We start from the raw sequence: 24,510 nt of genomic DNA, 5'->3' as shown, positions 1-24,510 counted from the left end.
ATACAAATTAACGCACAATGGATCACAGATCTAAATGCCACACCTAGGACTATGAAATTTCTAAAACAGAACATTGTAGAAATTCTTTGTGATCTTATATTAGACAATGTTTGCTTAGATGTGGCACAGAAAATGCAATCTATAAATAAAATAGTGATAAATTGGACATCATAAATTAAATGAAATCAAATTTTCAAAAGATACTACTGAGAAAATGGAAAGATAAGACATAGATCAGGAGAAAAATGTTTTCAAAATGTGTCAGATTTTGCATCGTTGGTAGGATTGCAGACTAGAACAACCACTTTGAAAAGAAGAATGGAAATTCCTCAAAAAACTAGAGTGGAGGGGTAAGTAAGGGAAGACAATGCAGAATAAATTTTAAAAAAATCATGTTCTGCACATAAATAAATATACCACAGGGTATTTCACCTTTATGCATAAGTAGAAAGAGCCAACAATATATAAATAAATAGATGAATAAAAGGAAATCTAGAAGAAGGAGAATGAGAGAGGAGAGGGAAGAAGGGAGGGAAAAGGGGAAGGAAAAGGGGGGATCATGAACTGAAATCCAATTCCATACATGTACGAGTTTGTTGAGATGAACCCAACAACTATGAATAACTATAAAGCTCTAATAAAAAATGTGTCTGATGAATTTGCATCCAGAATATACAAATTATATCAAGTCTCCACAACAGGAAAATTTTTATTCAATTAAAACATGGCATATGATTTGAATGACATTTCAGGAAGAAAGAAAACCAGATGGGAAAAATACACATGTAAATATGCTAGATATCATTAGTAATTAGGCACATGCCAATTAAAATTACTATATAATCCATAGTTTGTCTATTAGAATAGTTAAAAAATAAACAAAAACTAAAAGCAAAAACAAAAGTTTGACAATACAGAGCACTGGCAAAGATACAAAAGAATATAGAGGAGATGGAACTAGCACATTCATGCTGAGAATGCCAAATGTTACAGTAATGTTGGAAAATAGTTTGACAATATCTTATATACATTTGTAGCAGTCCCACTCAGGGTATTTATCCAAAAGAAATGTGAATTTATGTTTATGCCAAAAGGTATATATGAATATTTCTAGTAGTTTATTTCACAGTCATCAAAATCTGCAAATAATTAAAATATTTTAGCAATAAAAGAATAAACTGTGATAGATCCATAAAATGGAATGCTGCTAATCAATAAAAATAAATTACTGATATATGTGATACTGTGGATGAGGAAAAAATGAAGCATGCTAATTAAAAGATGCCAGACTCAAAACCTATGTATTAATTGATTCTCTTTATAGTTCATATGGAAAGGTAAAAATATAGGTTAAAAAAGCATATCATTGATTACCAAGGGTTTGAAATAGGGAGAGGAATATTAAAGAAATTTTGGGAGATAAGAAGATTCCACATCTTAATTTTAGTGGCCATGTGACTCACTGTCTTATCAATTATAAATTTCATTTTTTACTACTTTCTTTGGGTTTAACATGTTATTCTTTTTCTATCTTCTTAAGAAATATAATTTATTTGGGGCACTTTGGACATTTTCGAATGTGCTAGTACCCTTCCCTGAGACACTGAGGTGAATATAATGGAATTTAGAGGCTAAGGTGTTATAAAACATGATTAATACATTTAAGCAATTAAGTAACAAAATAGAGAAACTCAGCAGTGATCTGGACACTAATGAAAGGATCAAATGGAAATTCTACCGCTGAAAACTATAACAAATTTGAATATATGAATTTAACAGTAGGTTAGTTAAAACTAAAGAGTGAATTAATAAACATAAAGATAGGCCAGAAGAAAATATTCACAGAAGACTTCAACACAGCTAGGGACTAAGACCATTCAAAGCAAGACAACATTTGATTCAAATTGTTTTCTAGGATTCAGATTTTTAAAGCCCCAAAGGCTGTGGAATTTACCAAGACCCACTGCTTTGTAGGCTGTTTTCCCATTACTCTCCTTTCCCCTTATTCAGCTTCTTGGTTTTTCAGCTGCTGCTTCCTAATAGCTTCTCAGCCTCTCAGTCTCAGATTAGCCAGTTTCTCGAGAGAAAGAAAACATCCACCATGCTTTTCTAACAGACACATACCGTAAAGGTGTAGAGAAATTCATGAGTATATAAAAAAAATATTAAAAACATGTTAGTAGTTGTGTTTGGGTGAGGATTAAAGGGAACTGAAGTCAAGGAGGCATATGCATGCATAATCTTTCAATCAAATTTTTCATATTTATTTTAGAAAATAATCCAGAAATTTTATAAATTTACAAGTAATAAAGTACGATGTAATATAATGCAAATGACTGCTAATGCCATTTGTTCAACATCCCTATAACAAGTAGCTATTATCCAAAAGTCCAGCAAGTGCTGAGGGCCAATTACTTGCTACTAAATAAAACAGACAGGGTCTTTGGTTCTCTGAAGCTTACAATCTAATAGGACCAGAAATTTAAAAAAAATAAGTATGCACCCAAAATTAAAAAGTGAGATACGTGCTATGAAAGAAAATACAGAGTGAAAGGATACGAAAATTTGTGGGAAGCAGTGGTTTTACTATAAAGTTTCAGTAAAACAGTAACTATCACGATTGGTTCTCACCAGAAGTGGCAGCAGTTACACTGAGAATGATTCCTGTGACCTCTACAGAAATGGCCAGCAGTAAGAATAATTTTGGCAACAAGAGATTTTGAAGCTTTGTTTATCAGGCACCAGTAGGGATAGGAAATTTGGAGTATGCTGTAAGTGATGTTGCCCACAGTGATATCAAAGGGGTTCAGAAAAAGACCTACACAGAGAATAGGAGCATGGAGAATAGAAAAGGAGAATGAAGAATGTCCAAGGTAACCGAGGGACACTGAGGGGACAGCCCAGAGAGCACAAGCTACAAGAGCCAAAGATATTCTATGAGGCTGCTTTTGCATTCTGTTTTTTACCCTTGAGTGGATGTGATACTAAGAAACATGGTTTACAACTGAAAAGGATATAATATAGCAGTAAGTGGAAACTACTGAAAAAGATAAAGCCAAAAATATAAGATGCAGAAGAACATACTGGTATGGGCATTCACAGAAGTTAGTTGAAGAAAGTGAGATTTGTGTGGATTTTTGAAGAAGGATAAATAAAATTAACTGTGCAACCAATTAATGACTGCAATTATTATATGAAAAGACTCTCCATGTGACTTCTAAAATATTTTTTTTCTTTAATCTAGAAGATTCCACGGAATAATTTTAAAACAGAACCTAAAAATAAGAAGTTAGTCTCAGGGTTTTCTCAGTTACATAAGCACCATCAAGTTTGATTTTTATTCTTGAAAAACTGTGGTTAAAGGTTCTCACATCTTCTGTTAAATCCTTAAAAGGGCAAAACCTAAACCAAAATCAAAACACCACTTAAAATAAAAACAACACTCTGGAAAAATACACACAGTCCTTAAAAAAAGTAATGGGATCATAATATTCATATGAAAAGAACTGTTACAAGTCTATAGGAAGAAGATGAATGTTTAAAAAGTGGCTGATGAGATGAATGGGTAATTAAAAAAGAAAAAACCATAAAAACCTAATAAACATAGGAAAAGAGATGTTTACGTACTCTAATATCAGACATTTCAATGAAATGACAGTGAAAAATATTTACTTATCTAACTAAAAGCCATTTAAAAAAAACCCTGATGAACATTTAGGCCTTTTTTAAAATTTATTTTTTAGGTGTAGATGGACACAACATAATGCCTTTATTTTTATGTGGTGCTGAGGATCGAACCCAGGTCCCGCCCGTGCTAGGCGAGTGCTCTACTGCTGAGCCACAATCCCAGCCCAATTAGGCCTTTTTTGAACCTGATTTTCTCATAGGTATCTAATGATTCTCCATAGGCCTCCAGTTCTTGTACCATACCCTCTATGAATTTAAATTTCAAGATGTAATTTTTGCTAAATACACTTTAATAGAGAAAAAAATTTTCATGTCTGAGATATCTGGGTGCATTTGGAAATATTTCTCTTTCTAACATAGTTTAATAAAAGGCATCATCACTATTTATCCTGTGAATGTAGATAACCTTGTCATCAACAACCTCTGCCACACTCCACAGTGTCTCTTCCTTCTACTCTCCTGTGGATTCTTCTTTGGCATGCCTATGGCATTTGCCTCTGTCTTTCTATTAATACTCTCACATCCCTAACTCCAGATATTGTTCTTACCTACCTCAAGAATTGCCTCAGACTGTTAATTCATCTCTTGGCCTCCATGTCTTCTATTTCCCATATATGGAACCCTCTATACTACCACCTAATTCACCATTTATAAACAAAGACCATAATATTTCAAACCATCTTGAAAAAACCATCAATTGCTTATAACATTTCTTAACATGACTATCTTGGCTCCTGGCCATCTGATTCCAAATCTCACTTCTTTCATCTCCATTCTCCAACTAACTGTGGTCTAATTTTCCACATTACTTACTGTTTATTGATATATTTGATGTTGATATCTTCTGGTCATTTCCCCCTTCCTATTTTCTCTCCTCTTTTATTTCTATATAATCTTAAATACTATTTCTCTCTTCAAAACACAGCCCAGGTATCACCTCCCTCTAAAGTTGTCTGAAGTACTCAAAGAGGATTAACAATGATTAAATTACTGGCACAGATAAGGAAATCAAAAAGTGCATAGTCACTATAAACTGGATCATAAATCACTGAATATTAAATTTGTGACAGTGTATTACATATTATGTAAATTTATAATTTACTCTTGGCACAGGATTTAACTTACCTAGCAGGATTTTATTGATGTTTGCTTAAAGTTTAGAACAGATCAAAATTATATTTTTTTTCTTTAGCCATTTTTCCCTAGAATTATAAAATATTTCTTTTGATAGGGCTCAGAATATTCTACCCCAAAATATGACACCTTCAAATACTGAATATTTTAAGTTGAAGCAATTTGAGAAATGGCATGTGCAGGGAAGACTTTTGGATTTTCCCCTGAAGCAAGTCTGTAGGTCTTCCCTCACATGAAAGGTGAGAGGAGCCATCCCTATACCCAGAGGAAAGGAGCCTCCTTATCTTTGAGGACACAGGGAGTCCAAAAGGAATCTGAGTGAACAGGTCTTCCTGTTTTCCCCAGTGAATACACTTATCTCATACTTACTGTATTTTTTTTTCCTGAAACAGCTGTTCTCAGTTGTACTGTTCATCAAATCTAGCACAAAATCACTCAGATTTAACCAATTCTTGGCTCTTCATGTTCTTATAAAAGCTCCTATGACTCATAAAACTGACAGTAAATAAGTCTTTATGCTTTTCTTTTGTTAATCTGTCTTTTGTTATTGGGACCTTGGCTAAGAACTAAGAAAATTAGAAGGAAAAGATATTTTCCTTTCCCTGAACTTCTTTCACCCTAGTGTCCTTGCACCACCAACATTTTATATGTATATTTTATATATATTACATATATAATTTAAGTATTATTTTATATACATACATATGCACACTCATATATATAAGAATATATACACACATATGTTTCCGCTCCAAATAGTTTAAGTAACCCCAAAAGCCAGAGCATAACCTGGTAATATTTACAAATTTTATAATTTTACAATACAAATACTTTATAATGGTGAATATTTTAAGTTGAAGCAATTTGAGAAATGGCACGTGCAGGGAAGACTTTTGGATTTTCCAAATAAACACATGAATATATGTTGGTTTTTAAAACCAAGTTTCCAAAATAATACCTTTACTCCATTCCATCTATGGAAAAAATGGAGAAAAAAGTCAAAATTGTGAACAAAATACAACAGATCAAAAATAAAAGAAAATTGTTGCTTGAAGAGGAAAGACATCCTATTTTTCTCTAAATATATATTTTGTCAAGTACCCAGTAAACTGCTAGTTAGGCTTTAAGTTTCCAATTTTTTTTTAACTTTTTAAAAATAAATTTATTTATTTATTTATTTTTTATGTGGTGCTGAGGATTGAACCCAGTACCTTACACTTTCAAGGCAAGTACTTCACCACTGAGCTATAGCCCCAGCCCTAAGTTTCCAATTTTTAAGAGACAAAAAAAATTATATTTTCATAATAGTGTTTTTTGCACTGTATTCAAATTTTCTTCATAGATTTGTAAATATGTGGCTTCAGTTTGGCACCAAAATTTATGTGCTTAATTTATGCTTCATTCCCAGTTCCAAAGCATGATTTTAAAAGCAAAGTTGTTTTCCTCCAACACCCTCCATTGTTGTTTACTGTTGCCTTTTCTTTGGGTAGCTAAGAAGTCTACACCATCTACATATTTATGCTAGGGGATAATTTTCCATAATTTAACACATTTCCGGCTATTTCTTCTATATAATCCACAGCAGTAAGAGCCTGAGGCTAAACCTCAATGAAGTTCAGAAGACAGAGATCTGATTTTCCCTCTCCTAGCTACCTAATTTACACAATAGAGCAGTTAGCAGTCTTTTTAAATATTAATTATCTCTTCCGCAAATGGGATGATAATAATTGTATTATTATTATTATTAGTTTTACATGCTGTTATTTGAATTAAATGAGATTTTTATAGGTAAATATTTTGTATACTCACTACCACATAATGAACATTCAATAAATTTTTGCTGCTGTTGATAATAAAATTCTAATTATAAGTGAGATATAAAGGAAAGTATTATTCAGATTCCATTGATTTCTAATGGAAAAATAATTATCACACAAAATGAATGGAAGTTTATATTTGTGTTTTCTAGTTTTTAGTCACCAGGAAAAAAATGTTAATAGAATTAATAGCAATAAACTTGATTGCAGAGGAAAAAAATTTTTTTATGTACTCACAGGAGTAAACTAGTTTTATAGCTTAAGAAATCCTAACTGACACACTAGCAGTTCATATACTAATCAGAAATAAATTCCAAACTGTAATAGAAGAAGAACTGAAAAACCTATTAACTTTCTGCAACCATTTCCTGTTTGCTACTCAGAGGAATAATATATATTTAAAAGTTTAACAAGTATACATAAAATGGTATATTAATACTACTATTCCATTAAAATGTATGCATATATATTCATGTGTTTATCTTTCTCATATTGAAGTAGGATAGAAGAAAGGATAAAAGATAGGTAGAAATGAGACAAAAAGAAGAAAGAGGAAACTAAAACTTTAATCTGAAAGTCTTGTGTTGAAGTTTCTCATGTTTTTCTCACAAGGCCAGTATTTCTCCCAGGCCTATTACTACCAAACTCGAGAAATCTGTTTATCTTAATGTGACTACAAATTCACTCACTTATGAAAATTGCTTTCTGTTCTGTTAATGAGCCTACACAATGCACTAACACATTCACTTTTAGAAAGGCTGAACAAAAGGTAATGTAATGTTCTTTTTTCCTTTTTTTTAAAGGTAAGCTATTTTAAGAACCTATAATATAGGTACATTCACAATGTTACCTTTATGAACCAGGTAGCGAGGACAACATAGACCTAAGAATCCAGAGACAGGCTGAACATAATAAAATATCTTGTGTCATCAGGTTGATTCCATCCCCACATATCTCCCTATGTCCACCCCTTCTTGCAAGTTTTCTTTAAAAGAAAAGCCTGTGATCACCAAAACATTACTTCACACTCTTCAGATAGCTGGTATTCTGCTTGGAGAATGTAGATTTTCACCTTTTACTTTCTGATAGGGCTCCTCTGATAAAACCTGGTGCATTCTTAAATTCTTTTCTGTCTTAAGAGCTTGCAAGGTCCAGGTAGAGATATCCTCTGCCTAGGGACCTCCTTGAACCCCTTTCCGGTACAACACTAATCTGAATTTGTTACATTTTCTATATACAAATTAAACTCTCTAATGTAAAGTCCACTTCTTCATTCTTCATGCAGTCAGCTTAACTTAACCTATAATTTATCAAGAGGCGGTTTAATGAAATAACTGATCCATTCTACCATTATAAGAATATCTCCTGTTTTTAATTTGCAGCAATTAATACAAAGTATAAATATTTTAAACCTTGAGTCTTATGAGATTCAACAATTTAATAAACCAATTTATTATCTTGCAAATCTCTTAGTGAAATAAGGAAAACATAATCTACTGCTGCCAAACTTGATCATTCTGATTCATTAGTCACAACAGATAAAATTAGAATCCATTAAATGTGAAGTATTATTGTGATGTGCAAAGATGTCTTTGAAGAAGTATGTTCATTGTAATAAATGAGTAAGCAATGGCTCTGTGCTAATGCCTCTGTGCTACACAACGGAAACTTTATGATAGCTAGAACTCAGGAGACATTTAGTTTGTTGTGCTCTTTCAGCTTATTATTTTAAAAAGGTTCTGTTAGGATGTTCTGCATTTAAGAACACTTGACATACATGAATGCAACTAACTGTCATTATCATAAACAGACAGAACAACTGAGAAGGACAAATTTTATTGAGCAGGACTTTATTGATTTATTATAAACTACTCTATAAGTGAAAGGTGTATTAAAGAGAAACTGAAACCATAACACTGCATTTAAAGCTGAAAATCAGGTTATAGATTGGTAAGTGAGCTCATCTAATTGATAACTTCCTATATTGACAAGTTTTCCTTTTGTAGTTAGGTTTTCTCTTTTTATAAAATCAGTCAATTGCAAATGCTATTTAAAACCAATCACCCTTTTATCTTTTTGTTTTCCCTTTATTTGCATTTATGACTTAAGGTATTATTTTAATGAACTTGAATCTTCAAGCACATACTTAATTTTAATGTGAAAAATAAAATTGGGGATGAATTTAGTTTAACTACTGAGATTAACATTGTATAAAACAACAGAAATGCCTTCCAGAAATGGGAAAGGGGGTGGAGATGGACAAGGACAGCCTAAATAACTGGTTATTTATTCCTGTGATAACACATTTCTTACTTTTTTTCTATTAGTTTACATTCTATTGAAACTGGTGCCTTTTAACTTTTTGTAAGTAGTTGTGTTGCAAATAATCATAACCAGATCCAGATTAATCATTAAAACATCAGAAGATGTTTGGGTTGGACTGAAGGATTGATGTCCATCATCTTACTCCTGTAATCATTTTCCTTATAATCAATATCTTTGTTAATTCAAAGGGTTGTTTAGATTCTGAATCTGCCTCTTACTAGATATGTGGTCTTGAGAAACAAAGTCATTTAATCACCTCTGTGCTTCAGATTCAGCATCTGAAAGTAGGAGAAAATGATGGTACCGATGTTATGAGAATTAAATTATGTAAACTACGAAAATGCTTAGTGCAATGCCTGATCCCATTCAATTTTCATAGTTCCCTATATGAAGATGATGATGTATGTAACATATATCTACTTGTATCAAAATTTTCTAGCAAGCAAATCAAATCCTTAAAAAAAAATCCAGGATCAACTTGTTTGTTCCTCTGTGATGTGTAATTAGGGAAGTGAAAAATTGGAAATTTCATAAAGAGTTTAATTCTTGTTCTTTTCATATGATGTATTGTTTGGGTAATTTGCAGAGAAACAATTGATCTACTTTTAAATGGCTATAATTTACATGAGTCAAAACTTTCAAAATTGGTTATGTTTTCTTTTATACTGTAATGTCAAAAAAATCTTTTTGGCACAAATGTTTGAATTTTTTTGGCTATCCTTTTCCCTCAGTTGAGTCCTGATTGCAACAAGTCAAATATAAAAAGGCATTTTTAACAAAAATCAGGGACATTTGATTACCAATTAGGAAATAGTTCCATGGGGCATTTAACTGTGGAATAGGGATTACCCAATACCAACTTTATTATTATCACTTGTGATCTGATATTGGGACGTCCAAAAAATTAGCTATGATTTTTAGAAATAAATTCTGAAGCATGAAGGAATTAAATAAAATGTGCCTTGAGTTTTGTTTAAATATTTCAGAGAAAACAAAAATCGAGTATATTTGAAAAAGTTGAGAAAATTTGGTAACTATTGAATTTAAGAGATTGATATATGATGTTGTATTGTACATTTCCCTATACTTTTTAATACGATGAACACTTTTATAACACTTTAATATAAAAAATAATTTAGGAAAGGTAGCAGAATACAACAGTTACTAATATGGCATTATGTAAAAATGTGGATGTGTAACAGATGTGATTCTGCAATCTGTATTTGGGGTAAAAATGGGAGTTCATAACCCACTTAAATCTAATGTATGAAATATGATATGTCAAGAGCTTTGTAATGTTTTGAACAACCAATAAAAAAATAAATAAAAAATAATAATTTAGAAAAGCCATAGGGCAAAAAAAGAAATCAACAGCTTTACTACTTTGAACATTATTTCCAGAACAAAAAGAACAAGATAAAAGTCCCTGATCAAAGTAATTTATACCCAATCTCCCTCACCACAACAAATGAAATACATTACCTTTTAAAATATACAATTTGAGAATCATATATCTTATGGGTTTTCCCATAACCCCAATGAAATAAAAACAGCATACTTCTTTGCAAATGAAATGGTAAATTTTTAAAAATTTGTCCATTTTCTACTCAACACATTGGATACTATGATATATATTTTTAATGCAGAGTAAAAATAAGCTGCAATTTCAGTGTATGTATACTTTTGAAGAAAGCTAAAAGAAAACCAAAGATAATACAATCACAGTAAAGGGATAACTTTTTGTAAGTAGTTGTGTTACAAATAGAAGGGATGAAATATGTTTTGGCTTTTATTTTGATAAGCATTATAAAAACGAAGGAAAAATAATAACATCTTAAATGAAATAAGAGTAAAATTTTATGAGTATATACAAAGAAATATTATTTCTTTAGGTATATACAGTAAACTTCCCTTATATATTTAATTGACATCAATCTAAAACAATTTCATATCTAAGTATACAATTGCTTCCTGCATATAACACTTAAATATCACATAGGTAATCGAATCTCTATAATTTTCTTATATTGATATGTCCTTCTGAATTCATTACCTTAAAAAATGTATGTCTATAAATATAGCAAGCACTTAATTATTTTCTACCTTCTTCCTTAACATTCCCATCAACGTAGTAAAAAAATATTACTTGATTTATCTTCTTAATACTTCATAAACTTGATCCAAATACTCCATCGTTATGTACAAGGCCCTCATATTTTTTCAATGGGTTTCTGCTGTAGTTGCTTAATAGTTATCTCCACTAACAAAGACAGTAATAAAGAAAACAAATAAATCTAATAGCAAAAATAATTAAGAAATTTAATAAAACCCAAAACAGTTTTTTCTAAAAATATCAACAAAATCCATGTCTACACAGTTGAACAAGAAAAAGAGAGAAGATATAAAATATCAATATTAAGGATGAGACAGAGGAAAGCATTTCAGATTTTATAGACAAGAAGAAGATAATAAGAGAATGTCATGAGCAATTATATGATAGGAAATTTGAAGACTAAAATGTAGTGAAAATAATCATTTGAAAGACACAAATTGCAAAATCTTAATGAAGAACAAATGAGTAATCTGATTATCCCTACATCTAATAAAGAAATTGTAGTTTTAGTCTAAAAAACCTCTACAAAGAAAACTTTATTCCCAGATGACATTCCTGGTAAATCCTACAAAATCTCAAAAAACAAATTTTCAATTTTATAAATACTTTTCTGGAAAATAATCAAAACAAAGACAATACTTTCCAACTCATTATATGAAGCCATAATTATATTGATATAAACATCATAAAAAGATATTATAAGCAAAGATGGGAGTATAGCTTATGGGTAGAGCACTTGCCCAGCATGTATGAGGACTTGGTTGGATACCAAGCATGGGGCAGAGGATATAAAAAAAAAAAACACACTAATATCTTCATAAAAATAGAAGCAAAAATTGAATCTGATATATAAGAAGGATTACATATCAAGATTATGGGAAATACATCCCAGAAACGTAAGCTCAGTTTAAATTTAAAAATCAGTTAAGTACAATTCGTCATGCTAGTAGACTTGAATAAAAAATTATATAATTATTCTAATATAAGTAGAAATGATATTTGAGAAAATAAAATAGCTATTCATAATAAAAACTCTCAGAATAATAGGAATAGGACTAAACTTCATCAATTTCATAAAGAATATCTGTAAAAATCCCTCAGTTAACATCATATATATTGGTGAAAGATTCCAAGCTTTCCCCATAAGATTGGAATTACAACAAGGATATTTTATCTGCTCTTACTAGTTTTAGTCAATACCGTACTAGAGATATTATTGTACTAGAGAAATAAGGCAAGAAAAATAACAAATGACATCCATATTGGAAAGAAATGAGTTGGGCTATCTTTATTGTTGACAAGATCATTAGAAATCTACAAAAATAGAAGTAAATTTAGAAAGGCTGACAATGGCCTTTCTAAATTTAGAGGAATACATAAAATAACTGTATTTTACCAACAAAGAGAATTGAAGGAAAATATATAATTTTCAATAGCAATCAAGATATATTTTAAAAGATTTGGAAAAAAAATTTGCAAAACCTATTCACTAAGAATGACAAACATTGCCTTGAGAAATGAAAGACCTTAATGAATGGAGATATATACTCTGCTTATAGACCATAAGAACTGATCTGTTTATGGTTTCAGTTTTCCCCAAATTGATTCATATATTCAACATAATTACAATCAAAAGTTCAACAGGCATTTTTCTTTCAGAAATTCACAAATTCAAAATTTAAGTGGAATTGCAAAGGAACTAGATTAATGAAACAGCTTTTTAAAATACAAAGTTGACAAGCTTATGATATTTGAGAATATGTCATAAAACCACCTTTACCAAGAAGAGTGGTACTAATGTAATGATTATATATATATATATATATATATATATATATATATATATATATATATATAGACACACACACACACACACAGAACAGAATAGAAAGAAAGAACAGAATTAGACTCTTATGTATATAGTCAATTGCTTTTTGACAAAGGTGCCAAAACAATTCAATTAAGAAAGGATAATTTTACAAGTGGAGCTGAAAATTTTAGATAAATATATACAAGCAAACCAATGAACCTTAAAATCTCTTGTCACACATGTATAAAAAAGTTAACTGGAAATGAATGATAGATCTCAATGTGAGATATCTAGAATAAAACCGTGATGTTGCAAGTTGATCCTGGGTGTTGCAAGAATTTCTTAAATAGCATATGAAAAGCCTGAACGATAAAAGAATCTGGTCAATAAATTTGATTACTCAAATCAGAATTTTAAAAAAAAACCACACAAAACCTTTGCTCTTTAAAAGATACTAAAAGATACTAATTAAAAATGACAAAGAAAGTTACAAACTAGGACAATATATTATAAAATTTTTGTCTGATAACAGACCTTCATCTAGAATACATAAATCAGTAAAACAATACAATAACAAGGAAACACTCCAATTGGGAAATGGGAAAATGATGTGAACACAAACCATCAAAAATATGAATTGCAAATAAATACATGAAAAGAAGGTCTACTACATTAGGATTCAAGAAATTTGAAATACTGCTATAAAATTTTTTAAAAGGGTAAAATTAGAAGACCAATAGTCCCAAGTATTAGAAAGGTACAGTCACTTTGGAAAATGATCAAACAGAAATGAAGTATGTTTATAGAAGACAATAAACAAATATCCACAACAACTTCATCTTAAAAAAAATCCAAACAATGATTAACAGATGAATAGATAAATATATTGTGGTATAGTCATACAATAGAATATTACTCAAAAAAAAAAAAACTCAAAACAACATGAATGAGTCTTGAAATAGTTAAATTGAAGTAAAGAAGACAGATCTGAGAGTGCATGTAATAATAACATTTCCAAACTAATTTATAGCATCAGAAAGCAAATGAGTGACTGCCTGGGGACAGTGGAGGGGCTGGGTAGTGCCCTACTACCCAGCCCCTCCACTGGCACATGGGAACTTACTAAAGAGAGAGATTTCTTCATTATCTCAATAGGGACTATGGTTTTGTGGCTAAATGCGTATATCAAAACTAATCAAATTACATGCTTTAAAATGTGCAGTTTTATTATATTTAATAGTAGCTTGATAAACCAGTTAGAGAGAGAAAACCTATATCTAATTCTGAAATATTCTGACTAATATTTTTCAGTGTCAGTGAAATTTGTATAAGCCTCTAGAAAGCAACCTCATAAAAAAAGTTTAAAATTGAGAGAATGTTGCTTAAATAATGAATCAATTAATCAATCAATAAAGCAAAAACAGAGAAAATAGATATTGACTCACACACAAGGATTTACTTTATTCATTCATTCAATAAGTATATATGCCTGAATATATATAGTGATCAAGATAGAAGAAATCCTTTTCTTCATGTTTACATTCTACAATTACTATAAACATTATATAATATAAACTAACAAAAGCTTTCAATTATTTCTCAGTCATAAAAGCAATAAAAAATTCATTCAATAAATTATTTATATCAATAATCCTAGATTACACAGAAGGAGATTTTAAAATGTCCTGTATTTTTTAATCATTTACTAGCCATGTCTTCCAAAACAAAACCCAAACCTGTTTTAGCTTGACATATCTTTCACAAATTGGTTTGGGCCTCATCTGTTAGTACACACAGGGCACATGAGAGACTCTTCATAAATATTGCAGACTTCAGTGCTATTGCAGATTTTCTGACTCCAAATTTAGGAGAGGGCTCAGAATCTGCAAAGTCAACTTGTAGCTCCTGTGATCCAGACCTGTGGTCTGTATTTCTTACTCTGTGAAACACAGCCCAAGTAGCCAATGGGATGAGTAATGAAACTTGATGTGACGATGCATTATGTAATTAAAGCAGATGTGAACAAAAATTTCATCAAATTATACAAATGCTATATTGGCCACCAAGACCACATCTCAATATCCACTTGAGTTCACTGTAAGGCATTAATTAAAATGAGTAAGAAACAAAATTGAATGATCTCAGTTACGCAAAAAAGCTTTAGAATATCCTTAAAATCTGAACAAATACAATCATATCACTTTTATATGTTTTATGTTATATAACTTTTATATTATGATCGAATCAAATATAATCAAGTAACTTAAATTGTATTTCTCAGAAAATGTTTGTTTTTACATTATTGGTCTCCCAATCTTTAGAAAAACCGGTTACTCTGTCCTCAAGAAAGATCCAAAGAATGAATGAGAAAGTAAATCTATTCCAAGAAACTGGCAGATATCAAGTAGACAAAATACTTCCCAGGACCCATGATGTGAAAAGGACATGCCTTGAATTAAGAGAGGTCACCTAGTCCTAACAAAGGAGAATAAAATAGTGAGGTTTCTACAGGTGGTGGTCAGGAGACATTGTGACTAGCAGGAAGCAAACGTGGGTACAAGGATTAGGTCTGGAGAAAAGTGGTAAAAAAGTGAAAAGATAAATGGAAGCTGTAGTGGTTGCAGACATAAGATAGGACATATCCTCCACAATTAGGAGGAAACTGAGGCAGGAGATAATGGATGATTGAGAGGCAGAAAGGGTGAAAATTGGGATACTTTATTCCTCCTGCAATTGGAATTTTAATTTAACCCATCAAAACTTTTAACTCTATAAAACTGGTTCTCTGTTGAGCTACTTCATTGTTCTACTTCATAGTTTGCCTACTTCTACTGTCCTAGCTGCCCACATCATTTCATGTCTTACCAACTAACTACTCCAGTTAACACAACTGTGAGTTCCTGGTTTGTAGTCTGTTACTTTTCACCTTCAATATGTGTAACATTAAATGAAATTGGATCTTGGAAATTATCTAGTAGTATGTCTTTATTTCACATAGAAGAAAACCGAGACCCAGGAAAATTAGAGAATTTGGCAAAGGTCTCATAGATAGTGGCATTTTGAGAAGATGATTATTTTAAACTTACAGAATAGTCATGAATTTAACCTATCTACCCTATCTTGAGGAATAGAACCACAGGTCATAGGTTGCAAAAGCGGACTTGTTCTACTAAATATTGCATTAACTTTATTAAATCCAACATGCACAACTACTTTGGAGGCATTTTTTTTGGCCAAGGTCTTTATTATTAAAAGCCACAGTGGAATATGTTTAATACTAGCTCTATAACATTTTTTTTTTTAATTTGGGGAAGCAGAGTACTTTTTATCTTTGGAAATAATGGAATGGTTATGAAAAGAACCACAGGAAAGAGGGAACTTTTCTAGATGAAATAAAAATAAAGTCTTGAGAAATATGTCTCCATGTCCAAACAACCATACTCGACAAGGTTGAAACTGAAAAATTCATAGTATTGCTGAATTGATATTTACTGATAAAAATAGAAAAATACTGTTTTCTGAAGCTTAATTTAAGAAAAGTTTTTTACTGGCATCATAATACAGGCTGTGCATAAAATGTATATTTTTTAACTTTAGTGGAATGAAACCCATTCATTTCTAAAAACAGAATACTTACTGATTTAGCACTGGTGTGTAGGCGGTTTTATCCTCATCAATGATGGTGACCATCAATGTAATCAGTTGGGGCCAAAAATCCAAATTCTTGGTGGTGGGTCCCTGATCTTCCCGAGGAATGTCCTGTTTCTTATTCTGCTCACAAGGTACACAACATGCAAAAGAAAAAGTTAAATGGGATGATTTTAGATGTCACCGTCAAATAGGAGGATCAGATAAAAATGTTATGAGAAACTCTTAAATCATCTGAGACAAAGCTGTTAAACTCATGTTTCCTTTCTTCCTTGAATGGCATTCCACAGGATAAATTCAGAGAGGCAACGCCTGTATTTCTAATCATTCCTTTGTTTTGTTTTACCTTACAGTGCTCTTTTATTTGGATATAGAATAAATGTTTCTTTTCCTTCTACTGCAATTTATGCCCACAGAGTATTGCAGAAATTATCCTCTCAGTGTGGCTTCTTTCACAAATAGAGATTGAGCTTCGTGTATGTAAAGATGGGTGTGTTTATGAATGTGTGTGTTTGTGTGTGTGTGTGTGTGTATGTGTAACTTATGTGTAAATGTTTTAGCCAAAGTCACAAAGTGTGCAGAATTCAAAACTGCCTCATTACAAAATCATACTGTGAAATTCTACAGTGTTATATAAACTGTCTGGAATTTCTCCTGTATGCCCACAAATTTATTCAATTAACTAAAATTTTGTAAATCTATCATCTTCTCTTTTCCTGTTTATTTAAATAATCTTTGAATGCTCAATTTACTACACTTTCTGAATTTTTTTAACCCTCACCTCTTAAAAGGAGAGTGTGGCCTGGAATGATCTGAATTTACTTCAACCTATATACTTCTTTTCAACATATAGATAAGTTATTCTGGTTATTTATTTTGGTGGGTATTCATACAGCAATTTCTTCTTATATACTTTTAAAATTAGGTGAAAAAATATAGGCAGAGGTAATTTCCACTCAAGTATGCAAATAAGTGTGGAACATATGGCTTATATGACTATTTTTGCTAAATCATCTACAAGATTATAGGTCTAGGATATCTGAAAACTTCAATTTGTGGCTCAGGAAACACAAAAACTCTGATGAAAATGGTATATTCAGTTTTACATGGCCCAATCTATTGTCATATTTAATTGCTATTTCTTTTGCCATCATTAAATCAGCCACCTGTGCTGAATGGTTGTATATGTATATCTTCCAATGTCAGCCAAAACATACATGGATAACCTGTCACCCTATTATTGTTCTCAGTTGAGTTAGAATATGGCCCCATAGTTCATTCACTTATTACTAGAGACCTGTACACACAGACTTTAGGGATACATATTATCTTAGGGTAGTTCCAAAAGCTATCTATTTAACTTTATGTTGAAAATGTAAAGGATGTTAAAACTTGTAGAGCTAAATGGTCAAAAAATTAGTGATTGACATAAATTACTTCAAATAGCCAGAACAAACTATAAGCAATCTTCAGAATCTAAAGAATATATATATATCTGGTCCCTGAGAACCATTTGAAACTCCTTGTTGGCAGACTTTCTCCTTCAATACCTGAGGTATATCAAATCCTGTCAGTGGATCCTTAGGAAGAACAAGGCAGGCTTACAAATATCCGGCTTGTCTGATTTTTAAGTTAGATTTTTTAATTGAAATTTATTTTTGTTTTGTGAACAGAACTTTAGTATTGCCACAATAATGTAATTATTGACTCATTTTATTAAACCCAATCTCTCTCTCTCTCTCTTTGGTGCATTTAGAAATTTGAACAACCTGGTGAGTTGTGAAGGCTGTAAATAAAATTAGTTCTGATGGCCACAGTGGGCTATATTAGGAGACCATCATTAATCACCATGATGTGTACATGGCTAAACAACATGTCTTACATATTTTAAGTAGTGTGATTAAATAAAAGGAAATTATTATAGATGATATGTCTAACATCACACTACTTATCATCAACTGCAAAGACTGATATGGAAAATGTAGAGACAGAGTAATTGAGTATGCATTAATTCTGAATTCCCTTAGGTGTCACATATTGTATTTCTATGACACCAGAGGATTAATAATGGTGCAATTTTTTGCATCAAATTCCATATATATTACATCAGAATAAACCAAACTGGATGCTGAATCATTAATTTTATACACAGCACACTGCAGCAGCATAAATCAGGCTTTCTCCATTTTAATAGACTGCATGTTTAAGAATATGAGATACAATCAGGTGTATTATAAAATTTACCGAGTTTATTAAGACTTAAATTTTCAAAGTAACTTTTTGATATAGCCTAGAAGCCTACTAAATATTTTGCCTTATCATTGGAAAAATTAAGGTAATAGATGATAAGAAAATTTAGGAAAGTTAATAAGTATTCATATTTACTGAAATTCCTCTGTATTAATATTTATCATAATGAGAATACATAACCATAATAGACACTTTAATTACAACAAAAGTTTATAACATGTTCACAGAATATAGCTTATTAGATCAATTGAAGTTAAAGTGATTATTGTAATAGTGGCTAAAAATTATTTTGTTGAAGAATTCTTATAATAAGAGATTTGAAAGAAAGTCTGTGAGGGTGCAATGGGGAGAGAATTTTTTGAAGCAGAATGTTGATAGGCTCTAGAATTGGCTGAAAAAAGCATCTAATGATTGTTTCCAAAGGATATTTCACTACTGAAAAGTATATGCAGACAAGCCGATAAGATGTACCCTACACTTTCATGATGCCAAATATGAAAATACAAGCTTATCCCATCAAGAGAAGACCAATATCGAGAACATGATAGGTAAAAAAAAAATATTTTAGAAACAGATGATGTCTTCACTTTAATGGGACTGTGAGAATTGGTATGAAATATTTCTGTTCATTTATTTAATAAGCATATAATCATGAAATACTTCCTCTTGGGAGTTGATTGGAAAATAGTTAAGGTGAAAGAAATGCAAAATGCATAATTTAAATGCAAAAACACATGTCAGGTGTGTATTTGAAGAATTACTAGTAAGAAGGATAAAAACAGCTTTTGACAAAGTGTGTTTCTCTAACTTTAGTTTTATTGGATGCTAGTATTTTTCTCTCTCTTCCTCATTAACACACATACACACACACACTCACTCACACACCGAACACACACATAACCCATGCTCAAATAACTTAAGAAAACATTTGTTTAAACAAAGTTAGTTATTCCAAGACTTCTTGAATCCTTCAATAATCTATCATACATTGTAATTCTGTAAGACCATCTTTGTCAAACTTTGCTTTGTATAATCATTTCTTGGAAAGCCTGTTAACATAAATTGCTAGTCCCCACCCCACTCTCAAAGTTCTTGATCCAGATCTACCATGAAGTCTGAGAATCTGCATGTATAATCTACCTTTCAATTAATGCCTGTGTGGCTGGTCCAGCGATCAATACAAGAACTACTTCTCAAAGAGCTAGTACTAGAGTATTGTTTCTCAAGTGTATTTGAATATGTTGAGGTCCTCCACTCTTACCTATTCCCAACTTTATCTTGCAAAACTTTCCACAAAATAAGTATTATTCTGAACATACTTTGGGAAATGAAAGACTGGGGAGAGAAACTCAAGGGTAAAATCTTGAAGAAACTTGTGTCATGTCAAGGAGGTTTCATTTTAACCAAACTTGATAGGGACCATTAAATATGGGAGTACTTGGGTACATTTATGTTTTATATGACACGGCAGTAGCAGAAGTTTAATGGAAGCGAAGGGAAAGATTTTGGAAAGAATTATTAAATAAAATTGGAAGAACAGGTGACTAGTTGGTAAGGAAAAAGAATTGAAGGAATCGAGTGGAGCTATCCAAAAGGTAATTAGGTAGGCAAGTCTGAAGTTTCAAAAGCATTCTGGACTGTTTCTGTAGAAAGAATTCCAGGAGGAATTCATGAAACTGCTAAAATTATGAAGTAAACAAGATTACTCAAAGAGAGAGAAGAGAACACACAGGCATTGAAAAAAAACTTTGGGGTAAAATCTTAAAATGAAAAAGAACAAAATTTTATAAAGGAGATGAATAAGTAAAGAAGAAATTCTTCTGTTGAAATAGAAGGGAATGTGACTCAGAGTACATGAAGGAGAATTAACCTCAAGAGGTTGTATAGTTAACCTCAAGGGCTGTATAGTTAAAGTCTAGGAGAGCAGAGGGAAGTGACCCTTGAGGTAAGGTAAATCTATAATATCTCTGAAGAGGATATGTGTGTGTGTGTGTGTGTGTGTGTGTGTACATGTGTGCCTGCATGTGTAGGTAATGGCTGCCATGTGAATAATCAGATGGCTTTAGAAAGCAACAATGATGAAAGGTCCTAGCAACAATGTTTATTGATGCTAAAAATTTGAAAAATCAGCACAGCATGGATACAAAGGAAATAAAATGGGATAATAGCCGAACCTGAACATTTACAAAGAAATAAACTTTAAGTATAATTAAAATATGACAAGATAAATTAATGTTAAATAATGAACTACATAGCCCCATATATGATGTGTTTTGTAACCTCCTCTGACCCTGAGTTGGTGGTTTACCTCCTCATATTTCTGAGATAAAGAAATCTTAGCCCTAGAACTTCCTAGGTTAGAGAAAAGGAACTCTGTCACTGCTTTAAGAGGCAAACAAAGTTTTAGACGCTCAGGGGATCTTAGATCCTTGCAAAGGTTGATAAGGACAGGTTATCAGTGAGGAAAAGGGAGAACATTTATCCTACTCTACATTTAGACAGGATTGAGGGAGAGAATTTCTATAAGTTCCCTTTATTACTTCAAGGCAATCTGGGGGACATTCTTGACATCAGAGGAATCACCTTCTTGCTTTAGCCTTCCAGAGACTGCTACTTTTCTCTTACTGCCTAATCATATTTCTCTTACCTCCAAAAACATGTTTTTAACTGATAACAAAACACGTAAACCATATTTAAAATATATAGTCTTGTTTTCTTTCTTTATAGCCTCAATGCCAAGACTTAATTATATGCTTTATCGACCCAGATGAAATTATTCCTGCACACTAATAACACTAAGCATTGTTTTTTCTTGGAGTTATATATCTTGCATGAGAAGGAAATCTTTCATTAAACAAAATTACCCAGGTTTATGTGAAATCCCTATGCATTTCTTATGCTCCTGACTGCCAGAATCATAAAGCACTCATTTGCAGTTTGAGACTTACAGGTACAAACAGGTCTACTTCTAAACTCATTTCCATTTGATTTCCACCCAGTTTTAGAGCATTCTAAATTGTCACTGTTTTACCTTCAGTTCCCTGTTATCCCAAAGTCTCCTACTAAATTATTAAACTTTATTGTTCATATCAACACAGATATTTCATCTGCTTTTCCCAACTAGTGTTGCTTTAATTCTGCTTGATTTGTGACGGAATGAATAGCCAGACATGGACACAATGGGATGACCCAGGGAGTCTAGATCTCAGCTCTTCACAAACTCCCACCAAACAGAAAGCCATCAAGATGATAGAATGGCTTCTAGAGTAATCATGTGAAGATTGCTCATCTTGGAAATCCTAGAAGACTAAAGCTCAATTGTTTGATTACACTTAAGCACAGTGACATGAATCTGCTTTCAGGGTGAAGTGTGGACAGGATATCAAAAAAAGCAGAGTACGAAAGCGCTTATAGAGGCTTCTATCTAGCAGAAGAAAAAGATGTATTAAGTTTATGTGAGAACCTTGGTACCACACCAGTTATACAACCCCTGCTCTCAGTCCACTCAGAAAAAGACTAGATCCCAGGACCTTGCATCTGAAGTGACTCAAGGACACTGTTAATGGACAAGAAAGGAAGAGAAAATATCAACACAATAAGTAAATGCAAACATTTTTTTCCTCACCCTTCTCAACTTTTGCCAACAGCTTTTAGCTTCACCCACAGCATTGTACCTCTTTCTTTATTCTTAATCACACTACGATTAAAAAGACTACAGACAACAACACCTCTTGTAATTTTTGTATGCTACACATAAGGAAACTAAGACTGAGATAAAGTAGTCCGTTCAAGGTCATATAAGGTCAGAATACCAAACATAAAAAACTTAATGTGCTTTAGTGTCTATTTACTCTAACTTTCTTATCCTAGAGTTAAAGATACTGAAGTTTGATAGCCGAAAATATAGTCATATTTTGTTTGGCAACAGATAAAGAAGGAAATGAAAGTATTGCTCAGTAGGGTTTATGACCCTCCCCACATACACACACATCAATTAAGTTTGAGTACCACTGCTGAGTGGAAGCGATAATATTTTTTTAATTGATGGCTAAAGAAGTTTCCCTATGTACTATATAACCTAAAATAAATGGGGCATCCTTTAAAGATCATGCCAATATTTTCTTTGCCTTTGGCAAGGTTCACTCATCTCTTACTTAAACCATTTGCAACTTCATCACCTTTGATCTACTCACATCAAAGGTTGCTTCTACTATTAATCTTTAATGCCACTGTCAAAGTTGCTTTTCTTACCCACTGAATTTTACTGACACACAGTAAGTCACTTCAGTGGTGCCCATGCATGGGAGGGATTTAGCAAGCTAGGATGAATGAAGTTAGGTGCCTGGATTCTAGAATTGGCTGGATCTTTATCATATACACTTAGTGGATAGCACGTCATATTCTGGTCCTGCAGATAAATCTTGATTTACTTTTACCATAGATAAAACAGTGGCACCTTCATTTTTCTGGAAGAGTTTGGGCAGAGTAAATGTTCTGATTGCTGATCTATTGTATACTTGACTTTTAGAATCTATTTCGAACATGCCTTGGGAAAATATGAATTGCAATTTATACAGAGAATCTAAAAGAAACATGCTATGGACTGATATTTGAGACTGTTTTCAAAACTGCTACTTATCAATGTTTGTCTAAGTCTGGTGCTTGGATTGTCTACATCAGACTCACTTGTTAGAAACAGCATTGATCTTCGGTCCCCTATTCCAGACCAACTTAAATCAGGATGACTGGAAGCATCATCTGGTAATCTCTGCTCTGCTTTTATGAAATCCTCATGCTCTAGCAAGAGTCACTACTAATCTGTAATTAAATCAGGTCAAAATGGCCTCAAGTTTTAGGAAGAAGAGTGATCTAATTTTTTCTGGATGCCAATGTCAATAATGGGTTTGCTAGATTTTGCATTCTATCATGATAACAAAGGCTTTGGTTTCATCGTTATATCTGACAAATTTTCAATTATATATAGTTTCTTAATTTTAAGAGAAGGTGGAAACTCCTACTGGATATTTACATGGTATCTCTTCCAGCTGTTGACAGACACCATTGCCATATCATTTTGGGAAACATTAATTTTTAAATGAGGCGGCCGAGTTCCGGCTCCCGGAACTGCTCTGGCCCAGGGCTAAGGAGCCCGCGGAAACTGCTTCTTGGAGCCTGCTCTTATCAGAGCATACACCGAGCACGGAGCGGCCGAGTTCCGGCTCCTGGAACTGCTCTGGCCCAGGGCTAAGGAGCCCGCGGAAACTGCTTCTCAGTCCAGGTCCTGCTGAGGGCCGGTCAGGACTCACCCGTTGCTTTGGTTACCCGGCAAAGGGAACAAAATGCTGCCATTCGCATAGGATACCAACATGGCAGAGATCTGATGTCATCAGAAAGCGGTGGAGGAGAGAACTTCATCAATACCAGCGGCGACAGAAACAGTTGGTCTCCTGGTAGGGAGGGTGAGGCACAGACACCCAAGTCTCTCTCGATTTATCATCGAGCCAGAGGGGAGGAGCCGGGCCGCCGCCTGCGCCCGGAGCAGGCCCAGCGGCTCGCCAGCGTGGTGGTCACATGACCCCAATTGGAGAGGGGGCGGAGCGGAGCCGCCACCCGCGCCCGCAAGGTGGGCAGACCTGTGACCCAGTGGTACACGGGCGTGGTAGGAGGGGCAGGGCAGAGCCGCCGCCCGCGCCTGCAAGGTTGGCAGACCTGCGACAGACCGGCAG

At 32.8% G+C, this 24,510-nt stretch overlaps 1 protein-coding gene across 3 annotated transcripts in view; it reads right to left on the bottom strand.

Moving 5' to 3' along the window:
- The window catches only part of Unc13c (unc-13 homolog C), a 601,300-nt gene that overhangs the window by 205,871 nt on the left and 370,919 nt on the right, over positions 1 to 24,510 (bottom strand). For all 3 annotated transcript variants that reach the window (XM_058584813.1, XM_058584812.1, XM_058584814.1), the window contains one exon: positions 16,524 to 16,657. In XM_058584813.1, the coding sequence (XP_058440796.1) occupies positions 16,524 to 16,657 (134 nt within the window). The remainder of the gene's footprint in view (positions 1 to 16,523; positions 16,658 to 24,510) is intronic.

Source organism: Marmota monax, unplaced genomic scaffold (assembly GCF_021218885.2).
Source record: "Marmota monax isolate L192 unplaced genomic scaffold, Marmota_monax_Labrador192_F-V1.1 WCK01_AAM20220418_F8-fsc00001, whole genome shotgun sequence".
Lineage (NCBI taxonomy): Eukaryota > Metazoa > Chordata > Mammalia > Rodentia > Sciuridae > Marmota > Marmota monax.
Note: the sequence above shows the minus strand (reverse complement) of the source record. Positions and strands in the feature narration are given on the sequence as shown.